General features: G+C 37.8%; 1 protein-coding gene across 5 annotated transcripts in view; it reads left to right on the forward strand.

Annotated features, from left to right (window-relative positions):
* Positions 1-24,093, forward strand: part of ATXN7L1 (ataxin 7 like 1) — a 111,787-nt gene extending 87,694 nt beyond the window's left edge. For 4 of the 5 annotated variants that reach the window (XM_051622960.1, XM_051622978.1, XM_051622998.1 and 1 more), the window contains 7 exons: positions 3,810-3,892; positions 4,752-5,008; positions 7,257-7,449; positions 9,842-9,963; positions 13,044-13,995; positions 18,142-18,216; positions 21,447-24,093. In XM_051622960.1, the coding sequence (XP_051478920.1) occupies positions 3,810-3,892; positions 4,752-5,008; positions 7,257-7,449; positions 9,842-9,963; positions 13,044-13,995; positions 18,142-18,216; positions 21,447-21,488 (1,724 nt within the window). In that variant the 3' untranslated portion in view covers positions 21,489-24,093. Of the gene's footprint in view, positions 1-3,809; positions 3,893-4,751; positions 5,009-7,256; positions 7,450-9,841; positions 9,964-13,043; positions 13,996-18,141; positions 18,217-21,011 lie in introns of all 5 variants that reach the window. The other variant, XM_051622968.1, reaches the window with a different exon arrangement.
* The last annotated feature ends 1,911 nt before the right edge of the window (positions 24,094-26,004 follow it).

Genomic DNA, 26,004 nt, shown 5'->3' on the forward strand with positions numbered 1-26,004 from the left:
CCGCATTAGATCGTCAGTTTGGCAGAAAGTTAGTTCACATGATTTCTAAATGTGCACTAGTTACGAACCAAGTATAAGTTGTACAAGATAAATGCTTTCATTTCCAGTTAATGAGTGTGCCCTATTTTTCACTGAATATCAGGTTGTTTTTTTTTCATTTTCTCAAATTTGGCAGTTAGCCTGTGGTACTGCTACCTTGGCTTGATTCCAGACCAGTGCGGGGTGTTTGCTCGGACTGTGTGGGGTATGGAACAAAGCCATTGCCTTAAAGGATTCAGTACACTGATTGCTTTCTTAACTAGTTAAAGGTGGCATCTAAGAAAACAGAATCATTGGTCATGATAACATTCCATGAAACAAAAAAATATTAAGAGCAAGTAGCTGATTTTAGGCTTTTAAGCTATACATTTCACTTGCCAAGATCCACTTTTTTATTCTAATAAGAACTCTATATTTTGCAGTTAAAATACTGGTTTGGTTTTACCTATTATTTTCTTTAATGGTTTAGATGCTTAATTTAGCTAAAAAAAAAAAAAATCTGAGTTCCTACCTGGGCAATTGAATCTGATACTTTTTGAGACATTTGCTTTTGTAATGTCACCACATACAACCGCAGGTCTGTACATGATACTTGTACCTTTTTTTTTGTACAAGTGCTTGCTGAAATATATTCATAAAGGAGAATCATTTCTGTAGGACCTTCCTTCAGCTTGCTTTTTCTGTGGAGGTGACTCCATCATTGTTCTGTGTCTAAGTTGTCACTTGCAGTGTCTTCTAGGCTAGGGAACATTTCACTGGTGGGAATTTCCAGACAAGGCTGGGACTCTGCACAGGACTGTTTGAGCCCACCGGTGGGCATTGGTTTACTTTTATATGGTCAACAAATTCATAGAACTGATACTTTCTTTTAAAGTAATTACCAGATTCAGAATCCATTCCATCTTGCTTCTACTGCCTCATGAATTGCTGTAGCAATGCAATAATGTAGCAATGATACAAACAGGAGAACTGAGGGCACTGCAGATGAATGGCCTGTAGCTGGTGTCACTATGATGGATTCCTCTCCATTATTGCACAGAACTGTGCAAGGGCTGAGAAAAAGATCTTGGAAGGCCAATGAGGTTATTATTTTAGATATCCCATAAATGTCATTCATTTCACATTAAAAGAATTGGATGGTGGGTAGGGAATTTACAATTCCCTTGGTCAGCTACTGCGGAACTGTGCAGCTGTGAGTTTTTCAAGCTCCTTAATAGGTCTGGCCAGTTTACATCTGTTCCCTTTCCTTTTTAGCATCCTCCCCTCTCTCTCAACCATTTCCCTGACTGTGGCTGACGTTTGGATTTTTTTTTTTTCTTTGCTGAGAGCTGGTGGTTGTTTGGGTGGTGAATGAACCTGCCCTCTTTTCAGGAGCACTGTCCTTGGTTAGAAAGAGGAAAGAGCTTGTGGAACCACAAAAGGCAGTCTGTACCTGCCCAGCGTAAGGGGATCACTGTTCCCTAGCAGCAAACTGCCCCCAATTTTATTTTTTTTCCCTAAATCTTCCTTCTTTCTTGTTCTGTTTGGGCTGAACTTAAAGAATGCAGATGCCCACTTTACACCAAGAATATCCGTTGAGTTGCAAACAGGAGTTTGAGGCAATTCAGTTCTGGCCCTTCTCTTCTTTCAGTGAGGTTAAAATGAATGCTCTTTGCTCCATCCACCAAATGTGAAGAAATTGAGTCCATTGTGGAGAGACAGCTTCCTCAAGCTGTACCTGTGCATAGGAGTCTAGGGATTCTCATGCTACACATCTAATACAGAGGTTCTCAGAAGCTGCATTTCATTATTGATAAGAAGGTGATAATCTTCATTTAATGTGTTGCCCAAACCAGGCACATGTGTCTGGCAGTTAGATATTCATTATTTCCCTGGAACAGCCACACGTGGTTTCCAGTTTGTTCAGTGTTTTCTGTTTCTCAGGGAAAGCATGTTGTTTGTTGGGTTGGTAGAGGGAGGAAGCTTTAATTTTTTCTGACTATAATTCATTCTATTGATTTTACCTCTATATAGTTTCCTAAAATCTGGTCCTGCAAGTCTGTCATGGCTGGGACACTCTTACTGACAAGGAGTAATCTGGATGCTCCCGAACAGAGCACTTTTGAATTGTGTTTCCTTGGTACAAAATAGCCCTTGCCTGGTGACTTTCAGAACACATTCCATAGCCTTATGATTACTATCAGGATTTTTCATTTGAAGGCATATTAGTCCATGTAGTCCATATGGTGTTTAGTTTGAGTTGAAGCTTTTAGGTGGGTGATTCAGGAAACTGATAGGATTAAAAAAAAAAAAAGAGAAAGCATAATTAACTCCTTTAGTTCATGAACATGCATTTTAATCCATTAACTAGAAAAAAATGTTTACCAAATTCTGTCATACACAGCTACTTTTCTGTTTCTGTTGTGGTGTAAAGGCCACAGAAATGACAACTGCTTGTCACAGATTTCTAGTCCCTTTGTAGATTTCACCCAAAAAAAACAGTGCCAACTGTTTTTTCCAAGCTCACTTTTTGGTATGTCTTTGGTAATAGGTTGATGTTTGTATTCTAATTTTAAGTCCATATAGTAGAATTCACAGAACTGCTAGTAACTGATGTCTGGATGACAGTTGCAGTTCAACGTAGGCTGCTTGGCCTTGCGTTTCTTCTTCCAGCTGTTCTGCTGGCTGTGATGCTGTCATAACATTGTAACATAGCTGTGAATTGCTGTCTTCATCTTAGCTCTGATTTGTTTGTTTGCTAAAGAATTTTTAGATCCTCAGATCAGATGTGAAATATATTTGAGTACAGAATGCTTATTATATCTGAATACAACACTATCGTATAGTTAAAATAGGCTTAAGTAAATAGTTTATATTGCACAAACAAAAGCAGACCAGTCTGCCAATTAAAACATACGATGTCAAGGTGTGTAAAGGGAATGGTAAATTTTTTTGGCACCATAAATTAAAAAGTGTATGTCTGTAGTTTTGTTACAACCCTATACTGCAAACCGAAAAGCTGTATTGACTTAACCTAAAGGAGGTGATGCTATCTGTGGTATATAAATACTAAAAAATTAATGAACATGAAATATGCAAATACTGCATATTAAATATTAATGCACTTTTAACGTTAATCAGGTGTAGAACTCATGTAAATGTCTTCTTTTCATATCTCTGCAAACTTGAAACTCCATGCCTCCCTTCACTTAGGGAGATAAGAATTAACATACATGCTATTTTTACGCAGATTTAGGGGACAGATTTAGATAAACTTTGTTTTTAAAATGCCACTAATAATCTTGCATTTACTCTTGAGACACCATGGGTTGTTTTTCTGAGTTTGAGTAAGTCAAAGAAACGTTCTTCAAACCACTTGTGATATTTAGTCTGTACGTGTCTTAGCCAAACCCAGAAGCTAGGGTTGCAGATGCTGAATTTCACAGCCTCAGAGGCAATAGCCTTAGAGAGGGAATTGAACTCACCAGTATTTGGCTTGGTCCTGTGTTTGGGCCACTCTGGGCACAGCTCTGTAAGCAGACTTATTTCCATGAAGTCTGTCTGAAGTCTAAAAGCCTGCTCTAAATAGTTTGAAACATCCAAGGACAAAAGAAATGCACAACCGTGAGTGATGCGCTACTGTGGGGTGCTGATTTGGGGAACAGAAGGTTCAGGTTGAGCCTGGTTGAATCAAGTGCTATTTGGCAAAAATTATAGGTACTCTGAAATTTCTCTAATAATGCATTTTTTCTCCTTTTTCTCCCCACCCCTCCCCACCCCCCATCAAACAGAAAGAGAATTTGACCCAAATAAACACTGTGGAGTACTGGATCCTGAAACAAAGAAACCTTGCACAAGATCACTCACCTGCAAGGTACTTTTCTTAGAAGATAAAATATCAGATGCTTTGTTATAGTTTAAATCCTACCACGGTAGTTTGAGAGGTCATACCTGCTCCTGTCTTACAGACAATGGGTATGGTATTCAGACGCTGTCTTCAGGTAATTCCTTTGAGAAATTCTGTTTCTTTGAATCAGAGCAGCTGCATTATTCCACTGATATTTCTAGAAAGATGTATTTTTTTCTTGTCATTTTGTTATGCAAAAAGCATTAACGTTTCATGTAGAAGCACAAGTGTTACTTAAAATGCACCTTTTTTTGGTTCGTATGTGCAACAGTGTTGAAGTATAGTCAATTTTTAGGAGAAAATTAATATGGGTTTTGTATAATAAATTACTTGGAGGCTGCCCTTGTGATAGTAGTAAGTCTCATGTCAAAAAGTAGCAGTAACATAAGACATTTGTAATGAACATTTATATGTGTATGTGCTGCTTGTCAGTAGAGATGATCAGTTAAATTTGCTTTAAACTGTATTCACATTTTTCAATCCAAGGAAATAAGTTTTTCATTGGAAGTTAAGAGTAACAATGACGTTATTTCTTAATATTTTAAAATTATTGGAATTCTATTTTCTGTTCTGAAAAAGGTAAGTCAGTAGACTCTATTAGATAAAAACCATTGCAAAAGTAATTTTAGCCTTGATGTTGGCATTTCTTAAGAGTGATTTCATAAAATATCAAAGATAATGTGGAATAGCAGCTTTATTTCCATAACTGTGGCTAAAGTTGTTTGAAGTAGATTTGATCTGTTAGAATTTTGGTGTATCAGAAGAATAGAGGACTCATGAACAATGTCATGCACACACAAATGCTTTTTAACCACCCTATTTTTAGACTCATTCACTTAATCATCGACGAGCAGTTCCAGGCCGTAAAAAACAGTTTGACATCCTTCTAGCTGAACACAAAGCTCGATCCAGGGAAAAAGAAGTTGCAAAAGACAAAGAGCATCCACCATCTGTAAGGGAAAGCTATCAGAGCCAGCCCACACCAGCACAAGACTCTCTGTCAGGATCTTCAGTGAACTCTGGGCAAGAATCTAAAGTAACATCTCCTGCAAAATCTAGACCACCAAATTCTGTACTTCCCAGGTAAGCAGTTCTCCAGTGTGGAATGTTGCACTCTGAAGGTGCTGTAAGAAATGTCATAGTCTTTCATGCAGCTTGTTGTATAAGCATTTAATATTTCTTTAGGCTATTGCATGTTAGAACATATTCATATAAGAGTTTCTCTTAGCAGCAGAAGATAGATTACTGTTATCTAAATCTGACCACGGCAGCCTGTAATCTGATTGGGAATGAGGTGAGGAGTCATGTCCACCTTCTGATTGGAATCTCAGACTGACTGTATTTTATTTTTTTTTTTGCTGAAATCACCAGAAATAATTGGGAAACTTTACATTTTAATTACGCTGACACTTTTGGAAATAAGAGTCCGTTTACATTTATCAGGGCAGGTACCAGTGGTGAAGTTCTTCACATTTATGTAGATTTTTTCTCTGCAAATACTTCCCCAATTACATCAGTGGAATGTCTTGGAAAAAAGGAGTATTTTTTCTTAAAACTGTTGATCTGAAACTGTCCATAGCATGTCTTTTCTCATTTTGAAGATTTTTCTTGTGAAGGGCAAAAACAGTCTTCAGAAAAAGAATGTAAACTTCTAAAAACATCCCTTTAGAAAAACTGGGATGATGTATTGGAGCTACTGAATTCTACTTGTCCTCTGGTAAACTTCCCATGTATTTTGTTCTGTTGACTGGGATTTTAGTATTTATTTATTTATTTTTACTAGTTTGGGCTGGAGTAGGTAGAGGTAAAATAGTCAGTTTTGTTCATATTTATTTTGCTTGTTACTTCATTTCTTTGCAGAAGTCTTGGTCAGGATTGGGTGCCCATTTTGGGGCTTTTGTGCTAAGATAGTCCCTATTTCAAAGAGAGGTTTTTCTGTGTGCTATCTCAAGTCTCACAGAGACAGCCATTTCCAATGTTTTCTCTGTGTTCATCAAGCCGTAATGAAATTTTATTCATGCAGTGGCAGAGGTGGGTCTTACAGGATTTGAGTGAAAGGACAATGAAATAACCTGGTGAGAAACCTGCATGTTTCATGTAAAAGGAGTGACCTTACACAGTCCGTGCACAGAGAGGAGCGCAGAGGGACAGGCAGGCGTTGTTCTTAGTAGGCCTTACAGTCCAAGAAACAAAACTGAGATGCAGTTCAGCAAAGGTACACAAGGAGGAGGATTTTAGCAGTCATGTGTTATGTTCGTACAATCTACACTTGTGTTTCTGCTGCAGGGCCTCTGTTCTGTCATCCTGTGTGTTTTTGCAAGCAGCTGTGCCAGAGGAAAGCCTCGCTTACCTCTCTGCTGGGCACCAGCAGGCCTGCAGCTCTGCTGCTGGAAGAGGTTACGTGAGTGCTCCCTGCTCTGCTGGGGGAAAGCTTGCTGGCTTCACTGAAGGTGACTTGGCTTGACCTGGCTGACTTTTCCTGAAGGCTGAGGAGCACTCACAATCTATCCCTTGCAGCAGCAACTGCAGCAGTTATTTCTAGCTGACAGCCGTTGTTGAGCAATCCCTGCTCGGTTCAGAAGAGGGCATCTGTCCACAGTCTTAGTGATTGGGGTGTCCTGATAGCATAAATTCATGAAATTGACCAATATCTGAAGACCATCTTCAATGCAGACATCTCCTCCAGCCTTAGAGGTTGCCATATTCATACTTGGTTGTACAGACTGTAATTGAGAATCATTTTCACCCCCACTTCTAGTCTGGTTTATTTCCAAGCTGCTTGTGAAAGTCAAGGCACCATTGTGCTCTGTGGTGCACGGGCTTTCCCACTTTGTTCTACTGGATTTTAGACAAAGGTAAAGAAAACCTATGTGCTCTAAGAGGTCCTCCCAGTTACTAATCTAGCTTTAGAGGGTGTCAGCTAAACACTTTTATTATATTTAGTAAACTAATTTCAGTAGTATTTTTGTATGAAATAGAAATTCATAATTGGACCCTTGGAATGAATCAAGAAGCAGAGTAATGGTGCTAAGTAAGAAAATTACACACGTCTGGTTTTTGTTTCCATTTTTTAATGTAATTTCCCTCTCTCAAGATCTTAACCTCATGGCAACCTTTAACTCTCAGACAATAGGAAGGTGCTTCTGCTAACATTAACTGGATGATAACCCACAGTCTATTTCTGACAAGACCAAATGTCAGCTATTCTGTACAGTACCGTCCTCTTTTATATGAATATATCTGGTGTAATTTACTTTGATGCTTGACCCCAGAAGGTTAGGTTTGCAGAGCCTTTGAACACTGATGATTTAAATGTATATTCTCCTTCTAGACCATCATCTGCAAATAGCATAAACAGCAACAGTTCTTCAAACCACAGTGGGTACGTACCAGAGCTGCCACTGCCTTCCATGGGAGGAGATTTAACAAGCAGATTGTCCAGTGATGAAGGAGAAGTGGACGGAGCTGAAGAATCTGAGAAATTAGACTGTCATTTTTCTGGACACCATCCCAGACCTCTTGGGGTACGTGTCTATCTCTGCCATGCCTTGCAGTTATTCTTATGTAATTAGAGGAGGGATCAAAAAGAAGTAATTTAGTAAATGCAGAAGGAATGAGGACCTTACATCCTGAAAACTGTATTCTAAAGAAAATAAATACACTTGACAGACAAAGGTATGGATGAGGTTAGGTAAGAGGACAAGGCTGGTCAGTGCATGTGAAAAACATTGCTGGGATGCAGGACAGGATGAGCAGTAGAAAATCAGAAGTTCAATTTTAGGTTTTCCTCTCAGTAGATGGCAAGTCGGGTGTAATTCTGCTAAACTGAGAAGAGTTGCATGAACAGATAAATTCTTTGTTGTCATAGTTTTTACAAAACTGTGTCTTGCAATTGGTTATAGTTCTGAAAATCATAAGGTGGCAAAGGGTTATTACAGTGCTTTGCTGGTTTTTGTAGTCTGGTTTGAAGCAGTAATTAAATATCCTTTATGTGAGTGTATGTGGACTTAGAAGCTATTGCTTCATTCATCTAAAAATGGAAAGTCTAGAGCGTGGCCTAGCCCATCTGCTCTGGTGGTGGCATAAGTATGTGCTTCTCTGGCACTGTTTTTGTCTTTCTCCCATGTTAGTCAGAAATCTCATTGTAAGTAGTAAGAGCTGCCTTGTGGCATTATCTCTGCAGTATGAATTTGTTTACACTGCACAAGCCAAGAAGGAATGGGAGAACTCTTGAACTTCTAAGCAGTTAGTTCTCATAAAAATTTAGCCAAGGAATAAAATTAATGAAGGCTTTACTTACGTGTTTTTCATGTGATTTACAAAATAAACCAAACAGTGTGGTAGCTGTAGCATTGTCTATATTCCCTAGGGCAAAGGAGAGCTTGTTACTGTCAGACACCAGGAAAAAGTATGAGCTGAACATAAAATGACTGTCAGATGTAATTCTGTATTTGGTTCTTCCACAGAATGTTAATGTAGTCTACAGAATGCTACAATATGCAGTAACCTCCTGCTTCCTTGGTATTCTTGTGTTTTACTTCATTTTTGCTGGCTGCTTCTTTATGAATTAAAAATGAAGGGCTTACTGCATGTATGTCCCCACATTTATTAAAAAAAAAATCTAAATTCAGGCATCATCAGTGAGGCATGGCTGTCAATAGCTATTTTGGTTTAGGATCCTAGTTCTGTTTCAAGCCAAATCCCACTGACTCATCAATTTGTTGAAATCCAAACATCTCTCAACTGAAGCAGTTACTGATAGTGCAACTGTTCTGAGTCCCTACCAATGTGAAGTCAGAAAGGGTGGTGTATATCACCTGCAGCACAGTTCATGCTAACTTGCTAAATTTCATATTGAAGTGGACTGTTTTCCTTACATAGTCTCTCCCCACTTAGGTGGGAGTAACAGAAAGCTTCTTAAACTACCTCTTAGTGGTAACTGATCTATGATAGTAGGAGATGAGACTTGTTTATCAACTTAGGTGCTGGTTTTAATTAATCTCTTCAACCTTGTTGTGTGACAGACTTAAGATAAACAGTTACAGTCACCACTTGCAGTCCAAAGTAAAAATACTTTAAACTGATGCTTTTCTGCTGCATCAGTAGCTTCTGCTCTCAGTCAGAACTTGTGTGACTTGGTCCCTGCATGATGCAGAATAGTTTTGTTTTCTGAAGATGATTTAAAACAGGTTTCTGTCCCACAAATAGGTGTGGTGGCAGTTCTCCACGTAATGTGAGATCTCTTAAGACTGAACTGAAGAAAGGGTAGATTCCTGGTCATGCCATTTCAGTGTAGTAGGACTTGGCAGGAAGTTCTCCAGAGGAAGCAGTGCAAATACGCCTGAGCTCTGCAGAATTCTCAAAATATTTGCTACTCCTCTAAGTGATTTTCATACACTATGAAAAGTATATCCAATGCTCTGTTGTAGTGCAGGTGCCATGGATGATAATTTTTTTTTTTTACTGAAATATCACTGGTTTGTTTGTTAATTAAATTCATACTAAAGATGCTCCCATTGCACCTTTTTCCTCTTCACTTATATTTTTCTTCCTGCTATACAATTGTGAGATTTACTGTGCACAGAATGGTGTAAATGTCTTTCTGAGGCAGTAAGAGTGTTATAAGCCAGAATTGCTTCCTTAACAGTACCTCAGCATTTATTTTTTTTCCCATGTCACACAGTAAACTGACTTGTTAGTGAACTGTGAAGTGTACTTTACACTAAGCTGAAACATTATGGACACATTTCATATATCATGCAAAAAGTATTGATGCTGTAGACAGTGAAAAACACCTTTTTAAAGGTGCTTTACATGCATGATACAAATTACAAAGGTGTTGCTGTATCTCTAAGGGCTAATTGGTTTATAATGTAGAAATATCCTTAAACAATGTTGCAATATCTTTTCTTTCAGTTTTGTTCCTATGGTAGTCGCTTAATGGGAAGAGGGTACTATGTCTTTGACAGAAGATGGGACCATTTTCGATTCGCACTAAACTCCATGGTAGAAAAACATTTGAACTCACAGATGTGGAAGTAAGTGAGATTTCTACACTTGGTGGTTAGTTTAACAATTTTAATTCTGTAAAACCTGTAAATTAAACACTCCATGGGAAGCGTTTGTAAAACCTCTGTATTGAGACATTGCAGTCATACAAGTACAAAGGTTCTCTGTTAAGGAATTGCAGCACAACAGAACAATCTCCTATTCCAATGTAAATTTCTGTCAAATTTAGGACTTTTTTTTAATCCCTCTGAAACTAAGGAGGAGCAATTTCAGTGGCGGTTCTGTAAACAGTACTTGAAAGCACTAAAGCTCGGTGTTTCTGGGTTTGGAGGTATATTTTGATATCATATCATTTTAGATTTTGCCTAGATTTTGTAGCTGTATCATGCACCCATGTCACCCATTCAGGCTTTGCTCCGTAAGACTGGTAAGATAAGGAACTCAGTACATACACATTTGCCTGTGTGTAAGATGGAACGTGATAGTTTTTTTAGTCCATGGTGCCCTTACTGGCTTTGAGGTCTAAACATTTTTATTATTACTCACTATTGAAGCACCTCTATATTGCAAATTCAGGTTCCAAGCACTATAAGCTTTAGCTACACAGATACATTAAAAAAGACTGCACTTCTGAAAAAGCTGCTGATTCTTTTAAAAATACATATATTTGAAAACCTCATGGCATCTGCAGATAGGATTTTTTTCTTTTCCGGGGTATTTTGCTACAGAATATGCATTCTTCTTCCAATGTAATGACACTAAAGTGCAGTGTTTCATGTCACTGTTTATTATCAGGACTGTGTTATATTCATTGGATGCCAGCCATTAGATAAACAAGGTTTGATTTTTATTTAAATATATTTTTAAACACTAAAGCTTGGCTTGTCTGACTAACCTGGTAACTTAATGATAACAGTGCTACTGTGCTGGGAGACATAGTTTGGAAACGGTTGGGTTTGCTGTAAAAGGGCCAGTTTCATGTCTGTTTAGAAGACAGATCATGCAAAAGGTTCCTCTCTCCTACTTTGTAAATGTGTCTGTTAACTAGTGTCAGTCGCCTTCCACAAATAAAACTCATTTGGTTTCCTTAGAAAGGAAGATTAAAACTTGTTATCCGTTGACTCTGTCAGGAGAAAAGATACTCAGGCACCTGAGAAAATGTGTCACTAGTACTACTATTATCACAAAAAACCAAAAATAAGCTCCACAGTAGTTGTATGATACAATAAATAAACAGGCCTCATCCTGCTCCCACTAAATCCAATTGTAAATGTTTTCCTGAATTCTAGCTGTTTATGTAATGTCTAATATTTTAATGACTTCCATCCATACTTACTTGTCTGTATAACACAGGAAGCTCACAGTGCTTAACCCCTTTTGTATCTTCTGCTGTCCTCAACCCCTCTCTGGACTGATCTTTTCCTGTCTTCCCCAAGCAGGGGTTCCTGTAAAGCTGTTACTTTATACTCAGTGCTAGTGCAGCACTGTAGCTGTGGCTAAAAGGTCCAGGGATGCAAGGCTATGTTTTGAGAATGACATTTACAAAGTACTTTCTATCCCTACTTGTCAAAGTATTTTACAAAGGTGGGTAAGAATTTTGGCCCTTCTTTAAAAATAAACTGAGGAATGGATCTGAGAAGCAGCTGTGTTGGCTTAACAAGTCACAGGCAGTGGGACTTCCTCTTTTCTGGCTGTATGTAATCCCTTATGTCCTTGTGCCATAAGCAGTGTTCTGTCTGGCAGGCTCCATAGGAAGAATACCAGGAGAGAACACTTGTAATTACGATTTGATTTATGATAAAACAGCACACCCAGTGCTGCTCTTTTATCATACTTCTTTGAGGGCAAGAGTAAGCCTTTAAAAACTGAAAAGATATCAGTAGTGAGGATAACAAGGGCAGAGTTATGGTGATGCACAGGTACTTAACAAAGAGAAATAGGATTAAACTGTGAATTTAATTTTAGTCTAAATAATGAGAAAAGATCACATTATAATTTTCCAAGACACAGTATGAAAGTCTGATTCCTTGTTAACATGGGACTAGATAAAATAATTGAAGAAGGTGGCTGAAAAGAAAGGAATGTATTTAATACATTCTACTAATTTCACAAGCAATAGTATTGAAATTTATTCTCAGAACAATATTCAACTAGTTCTAAAGCTTATCTAAAGGCATTGTTTAATATTTTGTCAATTTTTCAATGTCAGTGAAATTAATCAATAATTTACCTGGTTAACCCCATCTAACCAGCTCTCAAATGAGCTGCTGGGGATAGCCCTGCATTGGGAAAGTGATGAGCTTTTCTCCTTTTGCTCTTTTAAGTTCAGTCATTAAGTGCTTCACAAACCCCCAGACTGGCTAATTTACCAGCCTCATCAAATCTAACCTGTGTGTTTAGGTTGATACTGAAACTGTTTCATAACTTGAACTTTCAGGCAAAACATATGTAATAAATGAAACATAGTGACTAGAACATTTTTTGCTTGGTAAAATAGGAGAGGAAGAAAGGAAAATTAAATTTGTAATAAAGTTATTAAATTGTAACACTATGCACTTAATTGCTGCCTGGAGCACTTGTGTTGAAGTGGAGCTCAGTTCTATTTTGACTGAGTTACACAGTGCAGGGCTCATGTGCCATGACAGAATTTTATAGGGAAAATGATGCTGCCTAGTTCTTCATCTGATCACCTTGGGTTAGGTCTCTGCTGCCTTCACAGGTTTGATGTGCCTCGCTTCAAAATTACTTTTTAGGAAAATAAACTTTGTGATGCAACTTTCCCAAATCTTTACAATATTAAAGCACACATGTTTTGGGTTTTGTTGTTTGTATTAATTCCCAAAGAATCTCACAGTGGAATTACAAGTTTAAAAAGAGGGGGGAAAATCAGAAGTAAAAGCATTTTTAAGCTGTTGTAGAATGCAGAGCTGATTTCCATCTGTGAATATTAAAATGTATGTCATTGGTAGACTAGGAATCAAAATTAGAGTGTACTTAGGTTTGCCTTTTTGAATAAGGTAGTACTTTGCAGAAATCATCTCCTATCTGCGTTGTTCGGATGGAAGTTTTATGTATCTTTCTTCTATATTTTTATTCCTTCTCTATTTAGAAAAATTCCTCCTGCGGCAGATAGTCCCATGCCTTCTCCAGCTGCACATGTCTCCACTCCTTTTTCAGCATCAGTCTTGCAGCCTTTCAGCAACCCCAGTGCAGTGTATCTTCCTTCAACACCGATCAGTTCAAGAATCACTTCTTCTTCTTACATCATGACATCAGCCATGTTATCAAATGCAGCCTTTGTGACAACGTCAGATACGAATTCCATCATGTCACACACTACAGCTTTTCCTCATGGGGCTGCGAGCCTAAGCATCATGGACTCAACTTTTAAGGCACCATCAGCTGTGTCACCAGTGCCAGCAGTCATCCCTTCCCCATCCCACAAGCCTTCCAAAACAAAAACCAGCAAATCCTCAAAAGTGAAAGACCTGTCATCTCGGAGTGATGAGTCTTCAAGTAACAAAAAGAAGAAGCCGCAGTCATCCTCATCGTCCTCATCATCCTCATTATCTTTGCAGACATCTTCCTCGTCTTCATTTTCAGGGTCCCACAAAAAGAACTGTATCCTGAACCCCAGTTCAACTTTGAACTCCTATCAGGCTACATCTTCCTACAACAGCATGTCTGTGCACAATACAAATAATGGAACAAGCCCACTCAGTGCCAAATCGGAGCCCTCAGGACGGACTTCACTATCAAGTAGTTCCACAGACTCAGTGAAACACATGAGCATGGTAGTCAGCAGTATTGACTCTTCTAACCTGTCTGTATCTTCTCTCGTGCACCACTCGGGGGACCACTCCCTGGGAGCACATAATGCAGTGTCTTCTCTCCCCCTTTCGTTCGACAAATCAGAAGGAAAAAAACGTAAAAACTCTAGTTCTAGTAGCAAAGCCTGTAAAATCACTAAAATGCCTGGTATGAATAGTGTTCACAGAAAGAGCACTGCCAACCTTATTTCTGCGGTGCCAGATCCTACAAGCAGCTCCATCTCTCGGCAGGTAAGGGATTCTTCCAGTTATTTTTTTGCAGGTCATGTCTGACTTATTTGAAGTACTTCATGCATTCTGAAAAGAAAATGCTATGTTTGCTTCAGATTGTTTCTCATCACACAGCTTGCTTCCTAGGTTGATACAGAAACATATTTGTATTTCTTTTGTACCAGTCATAGAAAGATGCTTTGAGAGTTTAAAAAAATATGTATCTACTTTCTTAAAATATTCTTATGCGACTTTTTAATTCAGTTAGTAACCATTTGTGTCCCTGAAAGTAAAACTGAATGTCCAGAATGGATACATAAATTTTTTTAATTAATTTTTTATCTTAATTCTCATCTCTCTGAAATAAATTGTGTCATTAAAACAGGAAGATGAGTCAGCATTTCTGTTTGTTACTTTTCCTAAATTGTTGCTGATTAATTTATTGAATATTATGCAAGTCTTCTCATTTCTCTGATGTAAAACACTTTCATCTACCTTTCCCATGGGGAGAGTCTGAGAAGCCTGACCTCAGATGCTGTTTTCTGTTTGAAACTGGAAAACTTCAGAAATTAAGATCTTAATCAGATGACCATTAGTGGACATTTGGTTATCTTTTTTGATGTGCATCTGTTCAGAATATTGAAGCCAGTGCAACAGATAAGGTTCCACACTCTTACTCCACAGTCACTAGCAACAGCACTGTGACTTCTCTTTCAGTGATGCTATGTAAAGACAAAAGTATGTATGAATTACAATTTGGTGGAAAAGCTGCCAACGTGATCTTGATAATGATCATCTATTTCATTCTGCTTTCATGTTCAGTGCTGTGCACTGCACAGAAAACAAAGCTTGGCCCTGGCATCTGGAAGACAAAACCACAGAAAACAAAAAATACCTCAGAAAATCCAGATAAGGTAGCTTAGGAGATTTTTTTTTATTTGTGAAACATTCCAGAAATGGAATTTGGAAACCAACAGGGTAAGATTTTGGGCAAGGCAATCCATAGGTAATAGCAGACAGAAATGGGAGTGGAAGAAGGAAATAAATTCTAGAACTGGTATGACAGACGAAAGGAAGGTCTCAAAGAATGGTGTATTTTCTCTCCCATTTCCAGCAGAGATGGAACTGGGATTATTTGTTTGGCCTTTAAAAATGGGTAGTGGCATTGTCTTTCTACTTTAAGCCTTTTAAATGTGTCCTACAAGCAGAACTAATGTTTAAGTCACTGAAGTCAGTGGAGGATGCTGTAAATTCTTCTTTCTGTGGCACATCTGATTTTTTAAATATATGTGTGTCCAAAAACATTGAATTGCCCTGAGATATGTGGCCTCAAATGGGAAGAAAAAAATAAGTACAAGTTGCTACTTTGGTACAAACATGGGTAGCAGGAAATGAGGAGTAGTATCCTCTTTTCACAGTATATAGATTGTAACTGTAGCTAGTGCAGTTTGAGGAAGTCGTATGGATAGATGCAAGAGGTTCTGAGTTCAAATTCTGACTCCTTGAGTGATTAAATCTGTTCCTGTGGGACATTCCTCTTGCAATTTGTGATGTATTTCAGCATGTTGCACAGTAACGGAAGTAAATAAACAATAAAGAATCATAGGTCTTTTCTGAATATTTCTGAATATGTAATTCACACTAATATTTTTTCCTTAATTTCCGTATTATTTACTTAAATAACAGTTTAAATATATGTAATGAGTGTAAAGATATACAGATTTTTTAAACATATCTTTATATACATGTACAGGTGCAGACACATACATAGGTACACGTGCATATATGTGAGTATATATATGTAAAGGCTGGTCACACTTTCCTCTTATACTGCTAGTCTCTGGAGCTAGACTGATAATCAAAAATAGGAGGTAAATGGAGTTTATTGTATTTCAGATGTCTGGTTGGCAGCTAATTGTCTTTGTGACAAGAATCCTGAATTGTATGTGGTAACAGACATTTTCTACTGTTTATTTATGCTACAAATAAATGAGATTTGTACCCACTTAATTATACAGGTCGAATACTGTTACATACTCTGTGTGTGAATATTGAAATTGTGGAGAATACAATACTTGAAATCACTTTTCAGCTCTGCTGTTTGACTTGCTGTGTTCTGGAACTGGAATCACCATACAAATTCCACAGAAAATCAGTATTACTTAAAATCTTGCTCCTGTTCCCTGATGTAATAGGGCAAATTAAATGGAGAGAATAAGAACACAGGAAAAAAAAGCTCAAGTGAGCCGTGAATAGGCTTGGGTTTGTGTGGTGGTTATTGGTTTGTGTTTTTTCCTAATTAAATTCAAGCCTGGTCCCAGTAGATAGTAACTGAAAGTGTTAACCATTGGCTTTTGAAGTTTGCTTTGTTTTTAAAAGAAAAAAAAAAAAAAGATACTTGAATCCTGGCCTCACCCTAATCCTTTTGAAATGGTGTTCCTATCATTAAAGACCCAACACAACTGGGAATCTATTTTATTTTCACTTGAGTGCTGTAACTGTTCAGTCTGACTTAATTACCCTTCTGTCCTGGAGTGCTGCCTTTCGAGCTCTGAAGGAGGACAGAATGGTCAAACAGCTCGAAGCCACCAGAGTGCTGTGAGCTGCACTGCTCCTTGCTTCATCTTACGTAGAGAGTCAGTCTGTTAGCTGTAGGAGCATGGAAGGAATTAAAGCCTACAGAGGTGTAACTTTCCCTCTCTTGATTCTAGGATCTCAGCTAGTCCATTTCCTAGTGGCTGTTTTCTCATTTAAAGATGGACATGTATTATGGAAGGGGTTTATGAATATTATAATGATGGATGTAGAGAGGAAAGGTTTGCAGGCATGTCATGATGTTCTACATGGCTAGGAAAGATTTTACAAGGTTGTGTGTCTTCAGTCAAGATTTGTATATTGAAGAAAAGCAAAGTACTACCTAGAGCAGTTGTGGCATGTGCAGCAACGGGGTAGGCAGAGGCCTGCCCTTTTAATTTCTGTGCACAATGGGAGCTGCCTTCAGAACTGGCTGTAAATAAAAACTCCAAGCATTTCTTCTGGGTAGAATGTGAATAAAGAACACTTTGTTTAAACAGTCACTGTGTGACGAAGGGAGAGGGAGACAAAGGCTACCTTACACTATATACATGAAATGGCAAAATAACTGATGATGTTGCGCAAGGGAGGGAGAAAACTATAATGTTGGTGAAAACCCTGCCAGCCAATGCCACAGTCCTGTCTGTTCGGTCCAAAACTTCCAACCACTTTTCTGACTGTTTAGAAGACAGGTCCTTGCTGCTTCTCCATCAAAGTATCAAAGTTGATATTACTTGAAGTCCATTGACCTTGTGAATAACTACTCAGACTCCAGGCATCTGCCATTTGCAGGCAGATGTCCGTGGTTAATTTTTATCAGCCTTGTGACCCCTGGGGAAATGCTCCTGGGACTCCCATTTTGTATTGAAACAGAAATATCTACACTATGTTTATGGGTTGTAGCAAAACCTAAGACAGGCTGCTCTTGCTGAGTGCTGTCATCTCTCCAGCACTGAAATATGCAGATTGAATGCTGTAGTATTTTAAGGAAGTACTTTTAAAATGTATGTATGTATCTATGTATACTATCAAATTGCAGTAATTGCAATTGCAAATTTAAACCTATGGAGTTCAATTCTTCTGGTTATTATTTGCTTTATTGAGCAATAATAAATGAAGGTTCTATCTGGAAACAAATGGAGTAACTTGGGGCATTCTGTGGTGCTTGGCCACTGGCTTTAAACTCCTGAGGAGAGGGGAAGGTCCCCTGGGGAGAAGTCTGTGACCTTGAGCACTCCATGCTGTCTCAGTTGCTGACTGTCTGCACTCACTGTCTCCAGTAACTAGAGAAATTAGTATTTTGGTCTAGAGAGGTGGGGTTGTACAATCTATATTCTCCTGGTAACTGTTTCATATGTTGTTTTCTGATCTGTAATAGTATTTATATGCCTTTTAAGAGTTTATTTAGAATATACAGGCTCTGAGAGAGAATTATGATTCTACCTGAAGAACTTTCTCTTTTGTAATAGCAAATACCTGTGTTTCAAAGGCAAAGCAATTAGTGTCACTTTTCAGAGGAAAGGGAAGGCCATTACCAGCATCTGCATTAACTGACAACATGCCTCTCACTACTGCTCAATTAATGTCTTTCAGATTGGAAAAAATAGCAGTGTAGCTTTGTCACAATCCAGTCCTTCGAGTACATCAAACCCCGTACACAACAGACAAGTAAGTTTCTTTGAAAAAAGTGTACTTAAGTAGTCTGTAAGCAGTTTTGAAATATTTCGTACTGTAAAACCTTAAAATATAATTTTTCTATTAATACAATTCTTTATAGAAGTGGTCTTTCGGTGAACCAATATTAGATTTCTCCTCTCACTTAACTTTTTTTTCAGCTATTTTCCCCTCTGAGATTTATGAATAGCAAGTTTTCTGCTTGTTTTTCATCACCTGTAGTACACCTCAGGTTGGCTTACGTGCTACTCACTGGCTTTGGTGATCCAAACTCAGCAGCAGCAGAAACTGCACAGGATCCAGCTAAGGTGATCCTGATCCAGCTAAATTCTTTTTATCCGACTTCTCCTGCTGAGCAAGATGGCACAGCAAAGTCCCCAAACTGGCATAGCAGGGACAGCATTTAAAAATAGGCCAAAAGTGAGAGCAGCAAAGAGAGGAGAGAAACAGGACAGAGACGACAGGACACCTGACTATTCAGAGAAACTAATCTGAAGGCCTCACTAAGCTAAGTATGATCTGAATTCTTAGACTGCGAGAAATCCTTAGCACTCTCACCATAGCTGTTTATCACACAGATGCCTAGTGAGATAATTATAATAAATTCTGTCACTTGGGTTTTTTGCAAGGATGGGTGCTTGACCTGTGACCCAGCCCTCATCTGTCTGGAGGACTGATAGGCTAGTTTATTTTTTTAATATGGCCCCTACTGTTTAACTCCCAAGTTGAATAGTTTATCAAGAATTCATTATTGAGATCCTGGGTATGAAAAGGTTTCCCACCTCAGCAAAGTGTAGTTACAAGGAAACAGAGGATTTTTCTGTACAACCAGTCAGTATGATAGAATTCTTTTAGGTATTCTGGCTAAATTATACAGGAGTGGTTATTCCAAATGGCTGTGCTGCTTAGTTTCTGCTGTGCAGACACAGCAAGAGAACAGTAGGCTTGTACTAATGATAACCCACAACTGTATCCCCATTAAAAATACCGTGAATCACTCATATCTTGAGATGAACTGCCAAACAGTATTTTTTTAATTTATTTTTTTCTCTTGGTGCTGAATGCAAAGCACTGTAGGAAGAAATGCAAAGTAGGAGAAACTACTCTGAAAGGAAAAAAGTGGGAAGTTTCTTCAGAATTCTAGGGACTGGCATTTTGCTCTGTGACACTGTCATCCAGCTGCCAGTAACAAACATGGGATAAAGCTGTTCTGAAGTACAGAAATCTTTATGCTTTAACCTCTGGCTCCAGTGTTACAATACCCAAGGAGCAGAGCTTGTTGGGATCTGTTGCCTAGATCCCATAGGGAAAAACTAACAGCACAAAGCATTAATGTTGTGGCAGCTTTAAATAAACAGAGGCTATTATTGAGCTTTTCAGTTGTCTTGTTTCTTTAACTTTATCAAAAATAGAAGTACTTGCTTGTTTCAAGCCCCACAGACTCTTTATTGTTAAAAATACGTTTCTGACACATTTGGTAGTTGAATGTGGAGCTCAGAATACAAATACAAAAGAAATCAAGATGTATTAAGTTTTATTAAACTTTTTTTTTACTATAACACAGGATTTTAGTACTTGGAACCATTAATAATGTTGACCTATCTAATGAATGCTTGTCACTGTCAAAATAAATCTGAGCTGCTTTGTTGACAGCTTTCACCTCCAATCTAGCAACTGAATAGTCTCTAAATAAAATTTTAGTCTTAAACTGTGCTGTAATACTTCTTTATAAAGATGTTATTAATTAGGTAACAATAAGTGGATCTGCAAGTGTATGCTGTGGCAGTAAAGGTATTACTGTGGGAACCTCAGCTGTCTTGTTTTTAATATTAGTGTTTTTATAACCATGATAATCAGGGACTCCAAGTGAAGCAAGGTCTGTAGGCAGGGAAAATCTGCTATACTCTGGGGTTTATAGTTGGAAAAATCAGGCAAGTTTTCATGAATACAAGTCAGAACATCAAACTTTCAACAATGCAGTTTAAAGTAGAATTGCAGCTGTCAAGGTCAATTTGCATGTAGAGCAGTTCCTCTGGCCTACCTGGTCAGGAAGGGAGGAGAAGACTCTTGTTTCTCAAGATAAGGGAGACGGGTCCTCAATTCAACATGGGGTTGAGTGACTGGGTGAGAAGGAGGCACTGGGAAATTGCAGCAGGCTGTACAGCCAGTCTGATTGGAACCTGTGATCACCTGCTGAGAAAGACCCTTCCCCTCTCACCTTCTGCAGGTGTCCATTCGGAGCTGAGGACACGTGGCAGTGCTGTCAGTCACCTGCCACCAGCCAATGGCTGGGTGTTTTCCATTAACTGACTTGTGAGATAAAGGTGCCCCGTGGTTGTTTTGATTTCACACAATAGTTTTCTTGCAGTCACTTGCTGAAATACACTGTACTCTCAGGTACTCCTGGGGGGACTGGTGGATTGTGAGGGTAACTGTTGTGGCTCTGCTCTCTCCCATCGCGTTAAACTCAGCCAGGCTTAACTCAAACAAATTGTTGTCGTGTTTCATTTGAATGTTGCTGCATCTATTAGAGACCTGAACAGAGGCTTGTATACATAGAGGCATGCCTGGTTTTCCAACTATTGTTGCTTTAATTAAAAAAAAATAAAATAAAAAATATATTTTTCCCTACAAAAACTTATTGTTTTTTAACAAACATTAACGGAGTGGTAGTTTTACAGTCAAATTATTTGTGCCTGTTAATACAAATTATGTATTAAAAGCTTGTTTTCTCCAGATTTTATCCTTGTTCTAGGTTTATAACTAATCAAGTGTTTTTGTTTTCATAGTGCTTTTAGGTGCCTGAATGTGTTAACACTTCAAGACCTCAGTATGCGGTGGTTTTTAAATACTGAGTAACTAGATCATTTTATTAAGGGAAGGTCACATCATGTATGCTGTGTGGGGATTCCTTGTGCATGAAAACATGCTGTGTAGAGGAAAAGAGTCTTCAGAGTTGTCGTCTAATTCCTGCTCTTTGTTTGTAATGAGACACCAAGTTAATGAACATGAGATTCACCAAAGTTTACTAAAATCAGCCAGTCCCAAAAGGCAATACGATGTTTATTCCTTTTCTTAAAGGTCTAATGTAATCAGTAAACAGGGAGGGAATTTAGTTAAGGGACTTGAAATAAATTCCTGCTTTGAGTTCTGTCAGATGCAGATGTTATTATGTACTGAAAGACATTTTGTGATTTTGAACCTGGCTCTGGTTTCTCTTTTAGAAGACATCAAACCGAACTGGTAGAATAAGGACTCTTCCCTAACAAGGAAAAGGAACCAGCCTATAATCTCTAGCTCTCAGCAGCCCTACTCCACAGGGTTTTTCTTTTCTATGTCCTGCAGGTGGATTTAACCTTTTATGAATTTGTGGTTTTAAAGAGAATTAAATTTACAGAAAACTGTAATAGTGATTTGTTTAGTTTTTCACTTGTATTTGCCACTGATCTGTGCGTTCTGCTTGGTTATGTTTCATGCTTTTCAAAGCTGTTAGTGTTGCAATGCTCCCTTTGTTTCCTTACCAGAACACAGCGGACATTCCAAAAAAACCAACAACAGATCATGATATGAATTTATTTAGAGGATCTCCAAATTTTTTCATTAAATAAAAATTACAGCAATTCTGTATTTAAGCTTGTCCTATGGATAAAAATTGAGTGCATTTCTTAGTAATTTGCAAACAGCTGGGGCACTGCAACTTTAGGGACTAATCCTGACTGGTGCTCTGTACCTACAGCGTTTAATAATTTCAGTGGGAATTCTGAGTGTTCAGCCTCTTCCAGGATCAGGCTCTTAAGGAATCTATTCTTCGATCAATGCCTAGAGGATTTTTGCACCAAACTGTAATTAATATTACCAAGGGCTCAATGTGTCAAATCCCCATATCTTGGTGGATTTATAGACCCTGAAGATCATAGCATTTGATAACTTCAGTGAACAGTTTGGGTTCGCAAGGACAGGAGTTGAGCAGATTGGCTTGCATTAATAGAATTGCACTGACTGTTTCTTATAGGATTACTGAATAATTTTTTTAATAAAATATAGATTTTATAATCAGGAAGCAAATACTAGGTACTCGAACAATAGTACAGAGGAGTTAATTTTTATTTCTACAGTGTTAAAAGTGCACTTATATGCTGGTTTATTTACATCTTGGGGAAAGGCGAGAGACTGCAAATAGGGAGATTATTACTACTTTCTTTTTTAAAAAAAGAAGGCTTAAGGCAAATTTTAAGACTAAAAATGTTTAAGCAATTATAAACAAGGCTAGACCCTTTGAAAAAAGTTTAGAAATATTCTTAAAATAAATTTTTATAGTGTTAATTTTGTAATAATTTATGTTTTGCTATACTTCAGAGCTAACTGACCAGTATAGTTTCAGAAACAGTATGAAACTTAGGAAAGTTTAAGCAATGTTTATATTTTTAAAATGTTCTTTGAATTATGTTTTTATTGTACATTTCTTCAGACTGAAAAATGTGTACATATCTTTATTATTTTTGCACAATTTTTGTCTTGTTCAGTTTTAGGAGCAGTACTATGTTGATTTTTTTAATTTATTTTGAGTTATAAAACTGCAGGAGTTTAAAAATCTCAGTAACAAAGTCATCCTCTGTAATCAATGAACTGCTATGTCTAGTTGAGGGAAAACAGTGGTTGTGAGATTCAGTGGTTGCTTCTGAGAAATAATCCTAATCAATGACTGAAGGAGCAATGTTGTAGTTTTAGGAAGCTTTAGCTCTTTCCATGCATCTTTTAATTGGAAAGCTGGAATACGGAGCCTGTCCTTTGAATGCTGCTTCAGTATTTTTTCAACTGGCTTACACCTGACAGCATTTCAGAAAAGTTAAGCACCAAGAGAAATCCCACAGTGTTCTGTCATCATCAAAAAATCATTTGTTAATTATCTGTATCAAAAATTTTCAGCCTGAAAAGTTAAACGGAAGTAAACATTTGAGAAAAGTGGATAGAAACTGGACCAGCCTATAATGCATCATTAGTGTAGCATTCACTCAGTCGTTCTTTTTCTTCCCCATTTGCCTGAAAATCTTGTGATTTGTTTCCAGCAATAGAGGCTCAGAAGCTTTGGTTGTTTCACACCCGCAATGCATAGGCCCGTCAGCCATAAAAAGCGACTTGGATAACTTGTATGCCTTCTTTTGTATTGATGTAACAATTGTAAATAGTGCTGATCGACCTTTGTAGAGAATAGTTTATACAGCATATTCTATTATTGCTGATTCTCAGTGAACTATTGTTTTAAAAAAAAGAAGAAAAAAAGAAATTTTTCTATTTACACCTTATATTTTGTTATGCTGTTGACCCATGGCACTTTAACAAAACTCTGTGGGTTTTGCATAGCTGGTCAGTCATGGGATATATTAAATAACTGTTGTTGCACAGAAATGAATTTGCACCTGCTATATTGTGCTTTCCTACTACAGATTTTAGAACCTTTTCCAGAAGACTTTTGAAGAAAGCATGTCCAATCATTCTAAGAAAAAAAAAAAAATGCCATACTTGTACAGCCAATTTCTTTTCTACAATCCATATTTTGTAACACTAAGTATTTTCATTCTTTGTCCTGCACCTTTATGTATTAGCAGTATCAGATAGAATTCATTCCATGCTTGTGATAATTGTAAGCAGAATAAATGTCTAAAGTAGGTGTAAATAGTAAATTCTATGGCTTACAGTTTAAAAAAGGAAAAACAGAACAAACATGTATCTGATTGATACTGCCATGGTTCAACACCGGGCCTGGAGATATTCTCTAGTGAGCGATTGTATTTTTTGGTTTTTTTGCTTTATTATTTTTTTTTTTTTGTAACATGGCTTTGTAAATAAAATAATTTATATGTTTGTAAGAAACAGATGGATTTTGTCATTATTTATCTCTGCAAAGCAAAAATGGTATGGATTGCAAGACGGCCCTTTTTCCTCCCAGAGGCTGAGACACGGTGCAGAATGCAGCGCCGGGAATGCAACTGGTACTTCAAAAGATCTGCTGAGCTCTCTGTACAGGGCTGAGTTGCTCTGGGGTTATTTTTGGCATTTGTGTCTAAAATATTTCTGTATTTACATGTCAGGACATGTGTAACGATCAACTACTGAGGTTTTTGCAATGATAAATAATTTTTTAATTCCTTTGCTTAGCTGAATGCATTTTCTCATTCCTTATCAGTACAAGAATTAACTTTGCTTGAGCTGCTAGATTTAGGAATCCTCACTTCAATGGGCAGTAAAAATTTATAACCAGTCTTTTTATCAATGTTAGCGCTAAAAATGCAACATCTAGGCATTAATATTCTTCTGTGTAAAGCCTGTTCCGACTACAGATCAAATGAAACTAAATTGTTCATTGGCTTGTCAGCACTGCAGAGAGAACTGCAGTTTTTTCTCTTGCAGCAACCTCTTCTGCAAATCTGGGGAAGATGTACATTTTTATGCTGATGTTAGGAAGTATCTGGAAACTGAGTCTTGGAAATACTTTAGGGAAGACGCTCACAATTCCGGTATGATCTTTTTCAAAATCAAGAAGTTTGGCCTGCAAACTCTTTTTGAATGCGAACAATCAGAACTGGAAGAGGAGACAGAAAGCTGGCCTGCATTACAGGGAACAGTAATAGGAGGAAAAATTTACCTTCTAGGTAAACAGCCTTTTGCGTAGTGTCTTGCATGTTCGAATGTAAGTGGTAAAAGCTAATCCTGAGCTTCCTATTATTGTCCTCTTTGTGTCTTGGTCTGAGCTGCTTATATTTTGAAACTATTTTTTAAAACCTTGAGTTTAGAAAACTGAACATCATGAAGTAACATAGATACCAAGTTTCGTCTCATAGTTCCCACATATGGCTGAAGAGTGACACTGTGTTTGTAAGATGCTTTGCTGTTTATAGCAGCCATTAGGAATTAAAGCTGCAGCCAAGAAAATGGAATATTACAGCCATGAGTTGTTAGTCATTTACCATCATTGTCCATGGCCAGCAAAGGCCAAAGACCATTAAATTTATTTTCCAAATATGACTCAGTCATTATTTAGTGCTTGTGGATTCATTAGAATGATTTACAAGCCGATCTCTATTTTGAGTTGTTTTCCCCCACCCTTTTTTTGGTTATGCAACAAGTATTTTGGTTGTAGCAGCACTCCTTCTTGTATAATCCAACAAGCTTTAAATACCACCAGTTTCAGAGATAAGCAGATCACACTGTAACTTCTTTATTCGTTGCACTCTAGTTTTTATGTTTCTGTTTTTACTACAGAAATATTTATTTTAGAAGAAAGCCATTGCTGTCTGCAACTGGTATCTGTTTTACCCTTCCAAATCTGTCGGGATTCACAATTGGAAGAAATGCCAAAAACTGATTCCAGAAATATTTGGAGGAGATTCATACAACAGATTCAGAGTCTGGAACACAAGAATGTGTATTTCATGCAATTTTTTACGCTGTTTTGCTCCTCAAGTACCTCTTGAAAGCTATGGCTCAAAGTAAGTGCAGACCTCCTTTTAAAGATCATTTCCCATGTATGAGAAGGATAAAGCTGATAATTCAGCAGCAGGTCCCTGTCTGCCCTTTGGCTGGAGAATCCATGGTGGATATATGCATACTCGTGTTCTCCTTTTGTAATACATCACAAATGGCACGGGCAGGATTCCTTTGTGTGTGATTTTTGTTGTTTACGGCTGACCTGCAGAAATATTTAGATCTAGTCTGGGGCTTTCCCTACAGAAGGGAGAAGGGAAGCTTTCCAGAAATGACAATGAGGATCAAGGAAAACTTGAA

Source organism: Apus apus, chromosome 1 (genome assembly GCF_020740795.1).
Source record: "Apus apus isolate bApuApu2 chromosome 1, bApuApu2.pri.cur, whole genome shotgun sequence".
Lineage (NCBI taxonomy): Eukaryota > Metazoa > Chordata > Aves > Apodiformes > Apodidae > Apus > Apus apus.